Below are 20,073 nucleotides of genomic sequence, written 5' to 3'. Positions count from 1 at the left end.
CAAATTAAATCAGACAATGCTGAGGGAATTAGGTTAGGAAAATAAGACACTTAAAGTAGTAGTTGACTTTTAGTATTTGGGCAGCAAAATAACCGATGATGGCTGAAGTAAAGAGGACATAAAATGAATACTGGCAATGGCAAGAAAAGCGTTTCTGAGGAAGAGAAATTTGTTAACATCAAGAATCAATTTAAGCATCAGGAATTCCTTACTGAAAGTATATGTATGGAGAACAGCCATGTATGGAAGTGAAACATGGACGATAAACAGTTTAAACAAGAAGAGAATAAAAGCTTTTAAAATGTGAGCTACAGAAGAATGCTGAAGATAGGTGGTAGGTCATGTAGCTAATGAAGGGGTACTGAATAGTAGTGGGGAGAAAAGAAATTTGTGACACAACCTGACTAGAAGAAGGGATCAGTTGGTAGGACACATTCTGAGACATCATGGCATCACCAATTTAGTAATCAAGGGAAGTGTGGGGAATAAAAATCATAGAGGGAGACCTAGAGATGAACACAGTAAGCAGACTCAGAAGGACATAGATTGCAGTAGTTGCTCAGAGATGAAAAGGCTAGCAAACGATAGAATAGCATGAAGAGCTGGATCAAACCAATGTTTGAACTGAAGACCACAACAACAACACATTTGTATTACATGCAAACAAATAATGCTTCATATAAAATCAGTGAATCTATCAATACCCCTCTTAAATTTATTTGCAAGTACACAGTGCAACACTGATTACATTGAGAAATGTAGCACTATATGGTAAATTAATTTAAATTTCATAATAAAACTAAATTAATAGCATTTAACCGTATGCAAGACATCATGGCAACTTATGACACTATTTCATCTTATTTCACTAGATTTTTGAAAATATTCAAAGAACAATTCACATCATCTGCTTCAGTAGTTATCGCAGGAACTAGTAACTTACCAAGAATACAACAGACCATGTTGTATTAAAATGTGGTAATGATTGGCTTCCACTTACTGTGAAATGTAAATAATATGGTGCAAATTCAGCAGACGAAAATTATAGCCAGATACAAGCTTATCATCAGAACTTCCACATACAGAACGGGTTAAAGTTGTTTATAAAGTTGTAATAGCCACAGGTGAGGTTGTAGAGTGCAGATGTCATTTTTCTTATCCTAACAGACTGTTAACTGTAGTGCACACTATTATCCTGGCCTTATCCTATATAGAAGGAGTTCCATACATAGTTGTGTCTAATAGGGTCTGCAAATTGTGTCATCAATGTCATCTGAGGTTGAACAGTTCAGATAGCATAACTATATCTCATAGCCGACCAGCTATGTCTTTCATCTGACATCCAATTCAGATGCGGAGCAGCTGCATAGGAGGTTTACAACTCTGACATAAGAGACTGAATTCTTGATATCATCCACAGAAACTTTAACAAGCTTCCTCATCATTTTAAGATCTACCTCCTTAATAGCTACAGCTCAGCAGAGCACATTTGGTCACACCTAAGAAAGTATGCAGATGTTGTCATCAGCAACACAGTGCATCAGATGTTTGCAGATCTAACTGGTCAAAACCATCTGGTCTCCCACTGGAATAAACTCAGGCCACAACACCAAGCAGAGCACACACATCTTATAATGTCAACTCAAGGCTCAAACAGTCACATAGCTTTGTTTCTTCCTGCCCTCCTACCAGTTATAGGCCCTTACCTCCATCCTCACCTTCGACTTCTCATTAGTGAAAGTACAATCTCTGCCCATTCCACAGGCCACAGTGACAAATGGAAATTCCCAGAAAACATGTGTAGATCCCAATGAGGTGGAACCTATTCCACATCTCGTGTAACGCAGGAGACCATGTCAGAGATAGATGAAAGCACACTATCAGTGGATCAGCCAGGTCTGACACAAATTGCACTGCCAGGTGATACTGATACCTACATGCTGCTTGACAATTTAGTAGAAAACTTTGTGGCAGCATTCCAGGTCTTGGCTAGGCCAATTTGAGTTCCATGTGCCATATGCAGACCTAAGTTGGAAGGTATTTTGTATGGGAAGTTGTTGCTCCTTCAAAGAGGTTTTAACCACAACCTGCTCCTGACCACAAATTTGCTGCACCAATAATGACTTTTGTCAAAAAGTATGCCTTGTGTATCTAGCACACTAATAATCAATCAATTACAATGTAATTAGAAAGGAAGATAGGATTCAAAGTTCTACCAACAATGAATATTAGAAATGGAGCACAAGCTCAAATGGGACAAGGATGGAACAGAAAATCTGGCATGTCCTTTTCAAGAAATCTTGCAGCTAGGCACCGAACGTGACCTAGGGAAATCGTAGAAAATCTAAATCCATGTGGTCAGACAGGGATTTGAAGACTGCTCCTCCCAAATGTGAGTTCAGTGTATTAACCACTATGTCACTTCACTCAATAACACAATTAGAGGTGGAGCAAGTAAGTGTACTTGTACAACATATCACACTGTTTTTGGTAATGTTTTTATGTACAGGTTATAACTACATCAAAAAATGAATAAAGAAGGGCTGAGCTATAAACATATCATGTTACCACAACATAAACAAATAAGCTGATACTGGCAACACAATTATGAGAGTCAATAAAAGAAAACATGGGTTGGTAGAATCAGTAGTCGTACAAACAAAACAAGAAATGACAAACCTATACCTCTACTAGAAATTCACTCTTTTAGCAGAATCAACTTTCATTGCATACATACATTGGCCTGTGTACAGTTTATCATTTCTCTGTATGATCACAGGGTCAATGTCGAACAGCTAATGTGGACCTATAATTTTGAATATCTTATAGGCAAGTTATAATATCATTTTCAATAAGACTCATAACATTATTAAGAGACAGCAGCACATTCATTAATCATAAAGTTGTAATAAGGCATAGAGGACAAAGAATCTAAGAATAAAAATGCAAGTGTGACAGAGCCTAGAAGATAAAACAACTACTTCCTTATTACCAAAATCTTTTGCACACATACCTCTTTGAGCAGATTTGTGCGTCGTCGTGTGATGCGACCACCACGTGTGGACACAGCAACAGCCCTTCGTTCACGCTGCTCACTGCGGAGCCACATGCTTGGCCACCGTGGTTCGCACCTCCAAGCCCTGCAGCCGGTGGCCTAGAACACAATGTTACATTCAAGACACCATGTGTTGCAGTATAATATCATAATAATAATGAAATAAATACATAACATTAGCTTTTTTTTAAATTTAATGGATTACAATCATTACCTAACGCATTCTATTCCAGTCTCAGGAGTTGTATATGCAAGAATGTACGACTCGACGTCCACATATCAGCTTCCAATTCATGTATTTAATTCTGATTTTTGATATATACCATCACGTGGCTTCTATTCCTGTAAAGCAAAAATAAAACTGTGGAGAAATCCGGTGGACAATCATGGACCTATAATTTTGAATATCTTATAGGCAAGTTATAATATAATTTTCAATAAAACTCATAAGATTATTAAGAGACAGCAGCACATTCACTAATCGTAAAGTTGGGATAAGGCATAGAGGACAAGTATCAAATAATATAAATGCAAGTGTGACAGAGCCTAGAAGATGAAACATTACTGTGTAACAATTAGCAAGATTACTTCCAGTAATTAAGAAAATTTTGTCCTTGTTTCTCTTTATACATATTACAAACATAAGGGCTAATTTAAACTTTTCATCACTGTCAATTCTCATGCCTCTCCCTTCAAAGAAAACTGAGTACTTGATAGCAACAAAAGCTAAATTAACTTACTATATGCTTACTGCCATTCTCTCAGGGTAAGATGAATAATACGAAGTACTTGAACTTCGTGGCAGGATGATGAATACTTACTTTTCTGCATCCAAGAAGTGTATAGCAGAGGTAGTAGTGGTTACCACTTCATTTAGGTAAAAAGACTGAACATCTCCTCTTCCACGATATTAGCAAGATTATTCCAGGTATTAACCAAGTGACTGACCCAAATGGCGATGATAATTGCTGTCCAGTCCACACTCTCTCATGACACACAAGATATGTGACATCGGCACATATGATCATGATCGTACCACAGATGCCTGACACAAGAAACACTCACCCTATTGTGGTGCAGACACTTGGATTTACATACCCTATGATGTCAATGGTGTACCATGAGTATCTTGATTTGGAGGAAAATGTTGATGCCACTTGAGTAAGCAGCCATGTACAACACCATGTTCATGAGAGGAGTCACTGTCAACTCACACTTATTGTGGGAGTGGATCGATGGGTCACAGTGTAGGAATTCATTGATCAGTTAAACTTTGGGCAAATTATACTTCTTTCTCAAGCACCACGAACTTGCTGGATTGCCTGTTTTGTAGACAGATACAGAGGCCTGTCAAGTGCAGTTGGCTGTACACTGGCAACACAGATCCCTACCAATGCAGTCTGTCAATCGCAAAGTTATTTTACTCACGCTATAACAAGGGCACAGGAGCACCATCTTTGAATATTTTAAAGTCGCCTGGAGTGATGAGTCCATCATACATGTTAAGGGCATAGTATGAGTACGTCAAAAACCATACTGTGCCGACTGCCAACAGGGCACCATTCAGTTGAGTGGTGAAGACATTTTGTGTGTAAGATGTTCAAATTGGACGAAATGTCTTAATTTCTCAACCTCGACAATACTATCTGAACATAACAATCTGTTTGTTTGTACTGTAGGTTGCCTATGCCTCCAGTTAAATAATGCACTACTTCGTCGCTCTTGATTGTCAGAAGGGTTTGAAGAACACACCAAGGCAATGCAGGTACTTGAGTACTCCCTGCTAGTGCCCACCTGGTTAGCTGCGTGGTCTAATGCGCTGCTTCCCAAGTGGGATGGCATGCCGGTTCCCAGCACGAATCCACCAGGCAGATTAAGTGTCGAGGTCCGGTGTGCTGGCCAGCCTGTGGATGGTTTTTAAGGCAGTTTTCCATCTACCTCGGAGAATGCGAGCTGGTTCCCCTTATTCTGCCTCAGTTACACTATGTCAGTGATTGCTGTGCGAACACTGCCTCCATGTACATATACACCACAATTACTCTACCATGCAAACATTTGGGGTTACACTCATCTGGGCCTGGTACAAGGGGGGGGGGGGGGGGGGGGAGGTTCCACTGAAGACAAACTGCACAATAACCGTGGGTTCGATGTGGGGCAGCGGTGGGGTGGATAGACTGCTGTGGAATGTTGTGGGGTTGTGAACCACTGAGGGCTACAGTGGTATGAAGCCTCTCTATCGTTTCTAGGTCCCCAGTTTAACACAATACAATACCCCCTACTAGTCATCTGGTCTAAATTCTACTGAGTACACCTGGGATGCCATGGAGTGAGATGTATGACCCTTGGACCCAGCTCTGACCAATCTCAGTTGTGGGCAACAGCTGAGCAGTCACGAATCACACTGGCTGCCTACATAAACTTTGCCTGAAATCTACCAACCATCAGTGTTCCCCCAGAACCTGTGCAATGCTTTTGCTGTCTCGTGGAGTCTATGGCAGACGCACACTTACAGAGATGCCCAATTCAGTCACACTCCTAAGCGTGTATAATAAAGTGTGAATGTAGAATTTAAGATCAGCCGCAAACTGGAACTGTCACATACATACCATAAAATAGGGGGGAAATCAAATAAAAAGTGGCAAAGATGCACCAAATGCCACTGCACATCCATTACAAGAAAACTTCTTGTAGAAGTTACAACGGCAAGCCAATCAGCGACGAGGTGCCACGGCTCCGCCCTTTTTCGGGCAAAGTCCAGAAGAAGGGGGAGTCCCAACAATTTAAAATATGGGTTTTGCGTTAGTATTTAGATCATTCCTGGACAAACACAGTTGACGAAAATTTAAAGTCGACATTTCAGAATTAAGATCATAGCGTGAATGACTAAGACTTTTACACTACGTTATCTATAGAAATGCGGTAATAAATGTGCACGGTCTTAATTTCGGCACTGCAACACCTATGAAGACATCACCAATATAAAAGTTAAAAGCAGACTGCAAATCGCCCAGAACCACAACATGAGGCTTAGAAATTGCTCTTGTACAATTGAGAAGAAATGCTGCAGGTAAACTCCAAGACATCGAACTTGACTCAAAACATCACACATTATTACAAAACGCACATACCGTATTTGAGGTCTTCCACTTTGACGCTCATTCAAAATTCTGATGCGCATTAACGTACATGAATATGAAGAGCTAAACCATCCCAGTTTGCAAATAAAGTAGCATATATCACTTCGATCACGTAAGGCAGAGTGTATGTGCGCAACAGGATGAGATTACTTACGCGACTGAGCCAATAATGGTAGGCTCTCGGTAGATACAACGTGTTAAATTAAAAAGTTAAGACTCACGCTTTCCAGCAACACTACCACCGTCTATGTCGTCAGCAGGTCAAAATCTGACTGCCAGTTGGTGGCTTGTATGCCCCCCTACAACCCCTCGCCGCAGGTGTTCTCCACTAGCCAATCGCAAAGCTTCTTGTAGAAGTTACAACGGCAGCCAATCAGCGACGAGGTGCCACGGCTCCGCCCTTTTTCGGGCAAAGTCCGGAAGAAGGGGGAGTCCCGACAATTTAAAATACGGGTTTTGCGTTAGTATTTAGATCATTCCTGGACAAACACAGTTGACGAAAATTTAAAGTCGATATTTCAGAATTAAGATCATAGCGTGAATGACTAAAACCCAGAAACATTAAATTGAAACATGTTATCCATCTTAAACAAAATAAAAACTGGTGAGTTTGTAAGATAGCATCTATCCACCGACAATAATAATTATTTTATTACTGCGGGTGTCGTTTTCTACGAATCCGAATACCAACGCCTTCAGCATGTACCGGTTTTATACATCTACATCTACATCCACATCCATACTCCGCAAGCCACCCAACGGTGTGTAGCAGAGGGCACTTTACGTGCCACTGTCATTACCTCCCTTTTCTGTTCCAGTCGCGTATGGTTCGCGGGAAGAACGACTGTCTGAAAGCCTCCGTGCGCGCTCGAATCTCTCTAATTCTAGATTCGTGATCTCCACGGGAGGTATAAGTAGGGTGAAGCAGTATATTCGATACCTCATCCACAAACGCACCCTCTCGAAACCTGGCGAGCAAGCTATACCGCGATGCAGAGCGCCTCTCTTGCAGAGTCTGCCACTTGAGTTTGTTAAACATCTCCGTAACGCTATCACGGTTACCAAATAACCCTGTGACGCAACGCGCCGTTCTTCTTTGGATCTTCTCTATCTCCTCCATCAACCCGATCTGGTACGGATCCCACATTGATGAGCAATACTCAAGTATACGTCGAACGAGTGTTTTGTAAGCCACCTCCTTTGTTGATGGACTACATTTTCTAAGGACTCTCCCAATGAATCTCAACCTGGTACCCGCCTTACCAACAATTAATTTTATATGGTCATTCCATTTCAAATCGTTCCGCACGGATACTCCCAGATATTTAACAGAAGTAACTGCTACCAGTGTTTGTTCCGCTATCATATTATCATACAATAAAGGATCCTTCTTTCTATGTATTCGCAATACATTACATTTGTCTATGTTAAGGGTCAGTTGCCACTCCCTGCACCAAGTGCCTATCCGCTGCAGATCTTCCTGCATTTCGCTACAATTTTCTAATGCTGCAACTTCTCTGTATACTACAGCATCATCCGCGAAAATCCGCATGGAACTTCCGACACTATCTACTAGGTCATTTATATATATTGTGAAAAGCAATGGCCCCATAACACTCCTGTTCGGCACTTCGAACGTTATTAGCCTTCTGAAAGTCTTCTCTGGGTTATCGGGTTTACTTTCCTGACTCTTAAGCGTATTTTCCTATTTGTGTGTATTAACTTCTGCGATGATCCAACATGGATCCTGTTGGCGGGCCGATTCCCGTCTCCCCGTATCGAGCTCTAGCCTGACAGAGTTGTGGTTGCTCGACTGTAGTTCCATCTCCTTGAGTAAACCTTAATGATTCTTACAATGCCTTGTTACAGTTTCTGGTACTTCTGCCGTAGCAAATCGTAAAGGCTTGATCAAAAAGATGGAACTGCAATCGCTCTACGGTGAGCAACCGCAGCCCTGTCTGGTCAGGGCTCAATACGGGGACTAGAATCGGTTCGCCAACAGGATCCCTGCAGGATCACCACAGACGTTAGTACACATTACAGAGAAAATACGCTTAAGATTCAGAACAGTAAACCCAATAAGCCAAAGAAGACTTTTCAGAAGGTAAATAACGTTCAAAGCATCGTCCAATGTCAGAGGACATTGATAAAGGCAGCCATAGTTACTATGACAAAGGAATGTGTCTAATGAGTGGAGTGTTTGGTGTGACTGAACCACAGTCTAACGTAAGACTGTGATTCAACTATGATACACAGACGTCCACTGCATACGACTGGCGATGGTATTCACACGAGCCACATGAATTAGCTTCTCATCTCTTGTCAAAACGGATAAAGGTAATTATCTTCAGAAGTCTCAGTTTTAACTTTAATCACAGTCGCCCTAAGTGCCGACAACTTTATATTAACGCCGTAGAAGTCAAACAAATATATTTGCATCTTTCGCAGAACTTAGTGTAGGCCCTACGTGAAAATGTCGATCTATGGAAGTTCAAGATCAAAGCAGTATCACAGATCCACTCACAATTGAGTGAGTGAGTGATTTTCTGATCAGATAAAGACAAAACTACCCCACCACCAATACGGTTATGCCTAGGTGAAGAACTGTATATAAATCAATATTAGTTATGATTGTTTTATTTTTAAAACTTAACTTAGTCCTTTCATTTTGTATCTCCTTCCCCTGTCATACGTCGAGATGTAGCTTCTCTGTTTAATACTTCGTAAGAGTTTCTTTAGAATTTTTCTGAAAATAAGTGGACAAAGCAAAGTACATAATGGTGTGAAAAGAAGGAATGTCTCCGAATACATAATTTCATTGATTCAAATTTCTTGTCTTACAACTATAGGCAGTATTTCACTTTTAGCTGTTTTCATGCCGGCAAATTCTTTCGCTTTAATTTTCGGTTACCGATGGTGCGGCACTAGTTTCCCTCATCGAAACGGAGTGAAATGTCATGTATACATCTCATTCCTTGCTGTATAGCCCAACAGTTATTTTTCATCCGAACAGTAATGATAAAAAGTGTCTCTCTCTCTCTCTCTCTCTCTCTCTCTCTCTCTATATATATATATATATATATATATATATATATATATATATCGCTTTCTCTCGAGTAGCGGTTCGCCGCCGTCGGGTGCTAGTCTTTTAAGGTGACGCCATCTAGGCAACTTACGTGTCGATGATGATGAGCCAACGCAACATCCAGCCCTGGAGAAAGAAAATACCCGACGCGGCCGGGAGTCGAACTCATGCCCCTTCGGTTGGCAACCAGCCATGCAGACCACGCAGCTACCGAAGGCTTTCAACTTCTTCTTTTTCGAATGCTGGTGATCTATCGTGATGAAAGAGCTGATTCTAACAGAGAAACTGCGCGTCTGTTGAAACAATCCCCTGCACCGTTGACGTCGTCGTAACCTAATACAGTAACGAAGATAAAATCTACTCTCTGCCGCAGATGGAACTTAGTTTTTGTCGTGCAAGATAGAAAGGAAAATCATCACCTCTGAGCGTCCACAACAACAAAGGGCGACCTTATCGGGAACCGAGCGAGGTGGAGCAGTGGTTCGACACTGGACTCGCATTCGGGAGGGCGACGGTTCAATTTCGCGTCCGGCCATCCTGATTTAGATTTTCCGTGATTTCCCTAAATCGCTCCAGGCAAATGCCGGGATGGTTCCTTCGAAAGGCCACGGCCGACTTCCTTCCCCATCCTTCCCTAATCCGATGAGACCGATGACCTCGCTGTCTGGTCTCCTTCCCCAAAACAATCCAATCCAACCCTTTATCGGGAGGCTAGGGGAGCGGTGTGGAAGTGCCCCCCCCCCTCCCCCTCTCCAAGCTCTCAGAGAAAGGAAATAATATATTGGAGTAAGTGTTTTTCTTTCAGGAACATTAACACGGTCGGAACCGGGGCATTTTTATGACTACTTACAAGTCGCCATTCGTCTTACAAAATATTAAAACTACTCCATACCTCCACATCTTGCCCGCCCCGCCCCCCCCCCCCCCCCCCTCCTTCTCTACAAACTATCGTATGGGTGCCCTTGACAATCATGGCTGAGGATTTTGCGAACAGTAGCAAGCATATAAAGGCAGTATGGAAAAATGAAACTAGATCTGCGAATTCAACCGCTGGAAACCGGACACCCCTATGTAATGTGGAATAGGTTATTTTCCTATGTTAAAAATATGGTTCGGATTGTTGTTATTCTGCATATTCCTATGTAAGATATAAATAACACTTATATTAAATATTCTCAATCTGGTAGTTTTATGTAATTAAAGCTTAAAAATCATTAAATAACAAGATCTGGTCACGCGATCGAAAAAACACTTATTGGCTGACGCTCTGGTGAGTCACAGACTAGGAGTAAGACAAAGTTATATGTGTATTACGGAGCGTTAGCCGAAGATACTAGGTTTTTACGTACTTTTCTGCGAACAGTTTACCTATTTAGTGGTGGAAAAAGCAATTACAATTTTTAAGTAACAATAGAAAGGAGTTTTGTCAACGCTGATGGTGGAAACCTGGCGAAAGTTCATGCATTTACATTCCACCAAATTAGAGCGAAAATATGTGCAAACGACGGACATTTCTTTTTGCTGCTACATCATTAAACTCGCTCAAAACTAAGAATTGTAAAACTTTTGAAAATGGGTCCGTATAATATTGTGGACTGTCTGTCGTGAGCTACCACCCAAAGCACAAACAAAGTGTAGTCTTGAATGAACTGTGACGGATCAACAGGGGACTGGCGTATTAGGGCACGTATTAAAATTCTGAAATACTGCACCGATGAAGGCTGCTTACTAGCCGAAATTTAGATTTTTTTAAATAAAGGACAACCGATTGTTGTGCTCCATCATTCTGTAATACAAATAAAACAATTATTCTTGGCAAAACTTAATGCGGCTTTTCTATGTATAAGATACTAAGCAAAGGCACTGCATATACCAGGCGGTCGGTGGCGCTACGGATAACGTATCCGACTGCAGATTAAGTGATCACACGTTTGAATCCAGGTAGGATCATGTATTTTAAAAAGTTTTACACGAAATTCGAATAGCGTTAGCAAGAACTGATTGTAACAGTCGTTTCGATGTGGGATGTATTCTATATAGCTTCGCCTCAGTCGTAATCTGAGAAATGGACAACAGGGAATAAATGTATTTACTTTGCGAACAGACAATTCACTTTTTTGGAAAGCATTACTAGTAGTGAATATATCACCATACGCCCACAGTACAAGGACGTATAGGACGGTGACGTCATACGGAGAGGTATAAAGCGTGTAAAACACGCACGTGAAAAACGTAGGGCTGTGATATTTGTAAGTGTAAACTAACTTTAGCTTCTGAGACAGACTAACTTCATCATTGTGTACGATGATGAAACAGCAAAAGGTTAAACAATGACGATCTTAGCTGGACAGTACGAAGATGAAAACATTTTTTCTAATAAAGTAGAAAATGTGTGGTCACATTAACTAGCAAAAATCTTTTAGAGCGTAATTAGTGTGAACAGTGACTGCTAAGTGCATATACACTGAAGAGCCAAAGGAACGAACACCCGCCTAATAACATGTTAAGGCCTCCGCGAGCACGCAGAAGTGCCGCAAAACGACGTGGCATGGGGTCGACTAATGTCTGAAGTAGTGGTGGAGGGAACTGACACCATGAATCCTGCAGGGCTCTCCATGAATCCGTAAGAGTACGAGGGGGGTGAGATCTCTTCTGAACAGCACGTTGCAAGGCATCCCAGATACGTTCAATAATGTTCGTGTCTGGGGTGTTTGGTGGACAGCGGAAGTGTTTAAACTCAGTAGAGGGTTCCTGGAACCACTCTGTAGCAGTTCTAGACGTGTGGAGTGTCGCATTGTCCCGCGGGAATTGCCCACGTCCGCCGGAATGCACAATGGAGATGAATGGATGCAGGTGATCAGACAGGATGACTACGTACGTGTCACCTGTCACAGTCGCTCCAACCGCACACACCCCAACACCATTACAGAGCCTCCATCAGCTCGAACAGCCCCTGCTGACATGCAGGATCCATGGATTCATGCGATTGTCTCAGTGCCCGTACACGTCCATCCGCTCGATACAATTTGAAACTAGACTCGTCCGACTGGGCAACATGTTACACTATGTGATCAAACGTACCCGGACCCTCCCAAAAACATACGTTTTTTATATTAGGTGCATTGTGCTGCCACCTACTGCCAGGTACCCCATATCAACGTCCTCCGTAGTCGTTAGATATCGTGAGAGAGCAGAATGGGGCGCTCCGCGAAAGTCACGGACTTCCAACGTGGTCCTGTGATTGGGCGTCACTTGTGTCATACGTCTGTACGCGAGATTTCCACACTCCTAAACATCCCTAGGTCCATTGTTTCCGATGTGATAGTGAAGTGGAAACGTGGAGGGACACGTACACCACAAAAGCCCACAGGCCGAACTCGTCTGTTGACTGACAGAGACGGCCGACAGTTAAAGAGTGGCGAAATGTGTAATAGGTAGACATCCATCCAGACCATCACACAGGAATCCCAAACTTCTTCAGGATCCACTGCAAGTACTATGACAGTTAGACGGGAGGTGAGACAACTTGGATTTCATGGTCGAGCGGCTGCACATAAGCCACGCATCACGCAGGTAGATGTCAAACGACGCCTCGCTTTGTGTAAGGAGCGTAAACATTGGACGATTGAACATTGGAAAAACGTTGTGTGGAGTGACGATTCACGGTACACAACATGGCGATCCGACATCAGTGTGTGGATATGGCGAAAGCCCGGTGAACGTCATCTGCCAGCGTGTGTAGTGCCAACAGCAAAATTCGGAGGCGGTGGTGTTATGGCGTGGTCGTGTTTTTCATGGAGGGGGCTTGCACCTCTTGTTTTGTGTGGCACCATCACAGCACAGGCCTACATTGATGTTTTAAGCACCTTTTTGCCTCCCACTGTTGAAGAGCAATTCGGGGATGGAGATTGCATCTTTCAACACGATCAAGTACCTGTTCATAATGCACGGTCTGTGGCGGACTGGTTACACAACAATAACGTCGCTGTAATGGGCTGGCCTGATCAGAGTCCTGACCTGAATCCTATTGCACACCTTTGGGATGTTTTGGTACGCCAGGTCTCACCGACCGACATCGATACCTCTTCTCAGTGCAGAATGCCGTGAAGAATGGGCTGCCTTTCCCCAAGAAACATTCCAGCACCTGATTGAACGTATAAATATGAGAGTGGAAGCTGTCATCAAGGCTAAGGATGGGCCAACACCATACTGAATTCCAGCATTACCGATGGAGGGCGCCACGAACTTGAACGCCATTTCAGTCAGGTGTCCGTATACTTTTGATCACATAGTGTACCAGTCATCAACAGTCCAATGTCGATGCTGACGGGGCCGGCCGCGGTGGTCTCGCGGTTCTAGGCGCGCAGTCCGGAACCGTGCGACTGCTACGGTCGCAGGTTCGAATCCTGCCTCGGGCATGGATGTGTGTGATGTCCTTAGGTTAGTTAGGTTTAAGTAGTTCTAAGTTCTAGGGGACTGATGACCACAGAAGTTGAGTCCCGTAGTGCTCAGAACCATTTGAACAATTTTTGATGCTGACGGGCTCAGGCGAGGCGTAAAGCTCTGTGTCGTGCAGTCATCAAGGGTACACGAGTGGGTCTTCGGCTCCGAAATCCCGTATCGATGTTGTTTCGTTTAATGGTTCATAAGCTGACACTTGTTGATGGTCCAGCACTGATATCTACAGCAGTTTGCGGAAGGGTTGCACTTCTGCTACGTTGAACGATTCTCTTCAGTCGTCTTGGGTCCCGTTCTTCCAGGACATTCTTCCGGCCGCAGCAATGTCGGAGATATGATGTTTTATCGGATTCCTGACATTCACGGTACACTCGTGAAATGGCCGTACAGGAAAGTCTTCACTCCATCGCTGCCTCGGAGACGCTGTGTCCCATCGTTCGTGCGCCGACTACAACACCACGTTGAAACTATCTTAAATCTTGATAACCTGCCATTGTAGCAGCAGTAACTGATATAAAAACTGCGCCAGATACTTGTTGTCTTACATAGGCGTTGCCGACCGCGGCGCCGTCTTCTGCCTGTTTACATACATCTGTATTTGAATACGCATGCCTATACCAGTTTCTTTGGCGCTTCAGTGTAAACAGCAAGGAAAACACAATTATATTCTTTTTCTGATCGGTGTGGTGAAGTTTTATAATTGTGATTTGGTTTTCATATGAGAGGGTTGTCGAGTAGTTTTACAAATAAGTTAAAATCTTATATCGGGTTAGATTCGAACCAGCGATCTACAGACATCATCTTACAAAATTCGAAGGTTTATTGCTCCAACAACTGAGCTACAGAATAATTGAGGTTTCTTTGCGTAAAATGACTATTTTCACTAGGTATTTAATTTCGTTGATTGAAGCTATCCTTTGTTGGAACAGTGGGGCAGCAAATCTCAGAGGTAAGTTAATGTTAACTTCACAGTGCAACACGTTTTTAGTTAAGTTACTGAACTTGGGTGTCGATGGGGAAGCAATTTGCCGGTACAGTACAATCACATTTTACGCATCTTCTCATACTCTGACACTCTCAAAAACGGCTTTTCAGAAGTTTTTATAGATGTATTTGTACACTATGACACTACATACCATTTGTAACCAATTTCCCGAAACGTAAATTCCAAAACAAGACATCACTGTGAATTAGCAGTATGACAGTACGAGCAGCAGCGAGCTAGCCAGTGACATGACAGGCATCACATGACTGGAATGGAGCGTTTTAGCGGGCTTTCAGATTATCTGAATTTCATTTCCGTTTTTATACAAGAATATCGAAATGCAAGAGGAAAAATGCACTTGTGTGTGAATTCCTAAGGGACTAAACTGCTGAGATCATCGGTCCCTAGACTTACACATTACTTTAACTCATGCTAACAACACACAAACCCATGAACGAGGGGGGACTCGAACCTTCGGCGGGAGGGATCGCGCAATCCGCGACGTGGCGCCCCAGACAGCGCGGCTAAGAAAAAGCCTGTTAGAGGCTGACTTTCAGCTCTTATTCTGGTTATATTGCATGACGAAGATCGATATGTGGAACCTTTCCTAAATCTTCGACATGTCTAGTTTTTGAATATTATATTTTAGTTGAAAAGGGGGAGAGACACGCGGTAATATTTAAGAGAAAGCATGATTCTTCTGCATTTTTTGAAAGGTGTCAGTTTTAAAGAGTCACGAAAGGCAGACCCTAATTCCATTATCAGTTTACTTTGCACAGTTTAAAGATACAATCATTGTTTACTTAAAGGCGGCTTTCCGTTGCTTTCCGATTGATTGTTTTGTCGTAGTAATGGCGAATGTAGATTGCCGCCATTCCCCTAATTGTGGTAAGCATGAACAAGACCTTTCACGACTATTACATAAGGAGCTAACACCATGCGTTTAATTTATTTGCTTTTGCGTCGTTATGCGCCGCATGCTCGCGTGTGCTGCGTTGACGGACCTCTGAACACTATTTCCATTTCACTGTTCATTGTTTTAGTGCTTACATCGGGGTTCCAGTCACATAGCCATTCGTTGTTGTGTACTCGTGTGAGCCAATCTTTGTGATATAATTAATTGCCTTGTACTTCTTTGAAAATATGCACCATTTACAGAATTGTGAGAAGTCCATAGTGATCAGCGCGCGTGCTTACTTTGAGGCAGAAAAGAACGCGGCACGATCACTTCCGCACCACAGCCAGCAAAGGGAACAAAGTGTCTTGGTATTAGTGAATATGCTGAAAAACTTGATGTCTTGTATCACCTAAAAAGAGTTCTGGTAGGCGACAGAAGCTCACATTGGGCGAATTTACACAGGGAATCATAAGGAGGAAAATTCTCGACTTCGATGTGGAAAAGTAGTTTCCATACCGGCAGCCGCACTGAAACGTTGTAAATACTGAAGTGGAAGACTTTCCTGATATGTGTCAAACAATCCTTTCGCTTGCTATTTGAAAACTGGACTTCAGATACAGAAACTTCAACAAAAAACACATGACGATGAAAAAAAAACCGAACAGCAGGGAAAAAAAAGACGAGTTCTTGCAAGACTATTTATTACACACCAGAGTGTTGGTGAGGTGCAAATCTTCCCGAAAGTTCAGACGGCAGGAGCAAAAAATGCCTTATGCATCATAAGATGTATACGATTATAACAGAGGAAGTGTTAAAGTGTGGAATGGCTGGAACGAAGGAATTTAATACACCGGCCGGATCTGGAAAAAGGATTGTAACGTGCCACATTAGGAATGAAGATGGGTTTGTGTAAAATGCGACTTACGTTTCGTTGGGAAAAAGTAAGTGTACATTATCACTCTGTAATGAATGCCAGACACTACGAAGGAAATTCGCGAAAAGCTACTAAACAGATCTGCGATTGTTATAGATCAAGCTCCATAGCATACGATGATAAATCCAGTACTACAAAATCCCTCTTTGAAATTGAAGAAGGCTCCTGTTACTGAATGGTTGGAAAGTAATAACGTACAGCTTCCGTCTAATGTCACGTCATACGACGAATTTTCTAAAGCCGGCATTCACGTGCGACCGCACTTCATATCACGGGAACGCCTTTTAGAAAGTGTATTACACTCAGTGGACAAGAAAAATAAACTTCTTTGGTAGCCTATGGCGCACTGCGAAACTACTGAATTTATCTGGACCTTTGTCAAGACCGAGGTAGCAACTGAAAACAAGAATTGTACGATAAGTGACATTTTGCATTTGTGCTGTTTCACTCTGGGAAGTGTGCCCCAAAATGTTTGGAGAAAGTCAGTAGTACAAACTTGAAAACAGATACGCACAAAGAGCGTGCCGTTTTCAAAGAGCAATAGAACCATCGCTGATTCATGTAGACGACCGTAATAGCAGCAATGAGATCTCAAATAGCAGCGGAAGCGATTAAGTCACGTTTTATTTCATTTATCATTCTTCTCTGCAAAATGTGAGATAATCGATTTTTCATTTACTGTTAAAATGTACAGTTCTTTTCATTGTCAATTTATCGAGAGCTGCTTTTATATCGAGCGTTCACTCGCAATTACCAATTTTATTGCTCTCTACTCGCAACAATAACCGCACACGGCAATGCTGCGTTGGAATGCTAGTAGGAAGTTGCCATTCTTCAGGTTATCGCGCATTACAATGGCTGCGCGCTGGTATGACAGTTACGCCCCACCACAGCTTCGCATGGGCTGCAGCTGCTAACACAATTGCTTTACAAAACTCGTAACTGCCAAACACAGAGATTATTCGTTAGTAATGGCATACGATGTAACCAACAGATATTCAAGCTTTATACCCTTACCTCCACCGCCGAAAAGTTATAACGGCAATCCCAAGCACAACGTTCGCGTTTGACATTGAAGTGATGAAATGGATACTCAAAAAGCAACGAAAAGCCCCTTGCCAACAGAAAAAGACTGTACCTTTCTACACTGCAAAGGAAATATTGCTCCTAATTGTGGCCTGGTTTCTACAGCTCCTCTAAGTTACCATTCGTCAAAAAACGCTCGAAAAAGAGGGCCTTTCTCTTAAATATTACCGCGTACGTAGCTCCTTTCCAACTAAAATTCACACACCAAATATCAGTAGACTTCGGTAAGGTACAACACACCAATGGTTGTCATGCGATGTAACCAGAATATAAGTTGAATGTCAGGGGTTAATCATTATGAAATGGATAATACTCATTAAATGTCAGCTGAGTAACAAATCCATTTCAACCCTTCCAAAGCAGCCCAAGTCAACTATTGGTGAGTGTTACGTGAAAACGCGAAGGAAAAACTGCAGCTAAACAAAGACCTGGACTACTGACGAACAGGAACCGTCGACCACTAAGGAGGTTGGTTGTAAAATAAATTATATGAAATCAGCAGAACGACTCACTCGGAGGGTTTCAAAGTGCTCCTAGCAGTCCAGATAGCACAGTGTCTGTACGTAGGTAGTTAAAAAGAATGGGTTACAATGGTTGGCAGCTCCCTGTAAGCCACGCATTTCTGTAGTCAACGCTAAGCTATACTTGAGGTGGGGTAAAACGCAATGCCATTGAGAGTGGATACTAGAAACGAGTGACTTGGAGTGATGAATCACGCTGCATCATGCAAAAATCCAATGGAAGGGTTTGCCGATTGCTTAGAGAACTTTGCCTGTCTACATGAGTAGTGCCAACAGTGAAAAGCCGTCATAAAGATGAAGGATGGACACACCCTATATTAATGTACACTAACAGATGACCGGATACTTTTCATCAAGTAGTGTATATCACGCGCAGGAACTACGAGGAGCTTAGAGAGATAGCGGCGCGTAAAGATTTATAAAAACAAGACTTTTTTTACCCTCGCTCTATATAACGCTGCAAATACATAATACTGGATCAAAGCAGCCCGCAATGTTCTGCACAGTTGTGTACGAGGTATAAATATAGATATACAGGGTCCAGTCACATTAATGTGACCCCCCGTCAAAAGACCTTTTACACCGCGGATGTGCGTAAAAGGAGTTACTGAAGGTCTGGGAGGTACAGACAGGGATGTGGGGCCACGAAAACTCCGGCGTCGTGTCTAGCTGTCGCTTTATCGGTTGAGGATCCATAGATTGATTAGTTGTTTAAAAGGGGGGGGGGGGTGGAGGGGAAGGGATCAAACTGCGAGGTCAACGGTCCCTGGTTCCCAGTAGAACAATTACCCAAGGGAAAGAAGAACACAAAGAAGACGTATGGCACAATAACAGGAGAAAGAAAGAAAGAACCAGAAAAACGACAGGAGGACAACAAACACTACAATGGACAAAACAGGACACAAAAACCACAAAGAGACGCAAAAAACAGGAGGAGGGGATTAAAAACAAGAAAGCAGATTAGCATGGCTCTGTGACCATGAGAATAAAAAAGGAGAAGCCAGCCACTCTGCAACACATTAAAACCTCCACCCTAAAACCCCTAGGGTGGAGGACACAGAGGGACAAAGGACATGCACTAAAACTCACATCAAATGATAAAAACCACCCTCACGAATAAAACGTAAAACTAAAGCTGCTGCTGAGGCATTGTCGCCCAACACCGAAGGAAGGGTGCTGGGAAAGCTAAAAGTCCGCCGCAGAGCGGCTAAAAGTGGGCAGTCCAGCAAGAGGTGGACGACTGTCATTACGGAGCCACGCCGATACTGATGTGGATCCTCGCGACGGAGGAGGAAACCATGTGTGAGCCACGTATGGCCAATGCGGAGTCGACAAAGGGCAACTGATTTCCTGCGACGAGCCCGCAGGGAAGACTTCCACACATTCGCAGTCTCCTTAATGACACACAGTTTGTTGTGCATACTGTTATGCCACTCCGTCTCTCAAAGCCGAAAAACCATGCGGCGTACCACAGAACACTGGCCAGTTTCAGAGATGCCCATCTCCAGGAGCAGTTTCCGTGTAGCTTGTTTAGCAGCCTGTCAGCAAGTTCGTTGCCTGGGATTCCGAATGTCCTGGGGCCCACACAAACGCCACTAAACAACTGGACCCTTCCAGGGCAGATATGGACTCCTGGATGTTCGCTACCAAAGGATGGCGAGGGCAGCACTGGTCGATAGCTTGTAAGCTGGTCAGGGAGTCAGAACAGAGAAGAAACGACTCATAAGAACAGGAACGGATGTTCTGGAGTGCAAGAGATACGGCCACAAGCTCTGCAGTAAATACACTACAGCGAGCAGGCAAAGAATGCTCTTCAATATGGCCTCTGTGGACATAGGTGAAGCCAACATTACCATCAGCAATCGAGCCATCGGTGTAAACAACGTTAGAGCCCCGGAACACGTCAAGAATCGA

General features: G+C 42.9%; 1 protein-coding gene across 6 annotated transcripts in view; it reads right to left on the bottom strand.

Annotated features, from left to right (window-relative positions):
* LOC126297687 (uncharacterized) overlaps nucleotides 1-20,073 on the bottom strand; it is a 268,259-nt gene that overhangs the window by 46,106 nt on the left and 202,080 nt on the right. For all 6 annotated transcript variants that reach the window (XM_049988800.1, XM_049988799.1, XM_049988801.1 and 3 more), the window contains 2 exons: nucleotides 3,270-3,397; nucleotides 3,014-3,154 (listed from right to left, as the gene is read on the bottom strand). In XM_049988800.1, coding sequence (XP_049844757.1) covers nucleotides 3,014-3,109 — 96 coding nt within the window. In that variant the 5' untranslated portion in view covers nucleotides 3,110-3,154; nucleotides 3,270-3,397. The remainder of the gene's footprint in view (nucleotides 1-3,013; nucleotides 3,155-3,269; nucleotides 3,398-20,073) is intronic.

The sequence above is a fragment of the Schistocerca gregaria genome, chromosome X (assembly GCF_023897955.1).
Source record: "Schistocerca gregaria isolate iqSchGreg1 chromosome X, iqSchGreg1.2, whole genome shotgun sequence".
In the NCBI taxonomy this organism is placed as follows: Eukaryota; Metazoa; Arthropoda; class Insecta; order Orthoptera; family Acrididae; genus Schistocerca; species Schistocerca gregaria.
The sequence above is the reverse complement of the archived record's forward strand: the minus strand, read 5'-3'. Positions and strand labels throughout refer to the sequence as shown.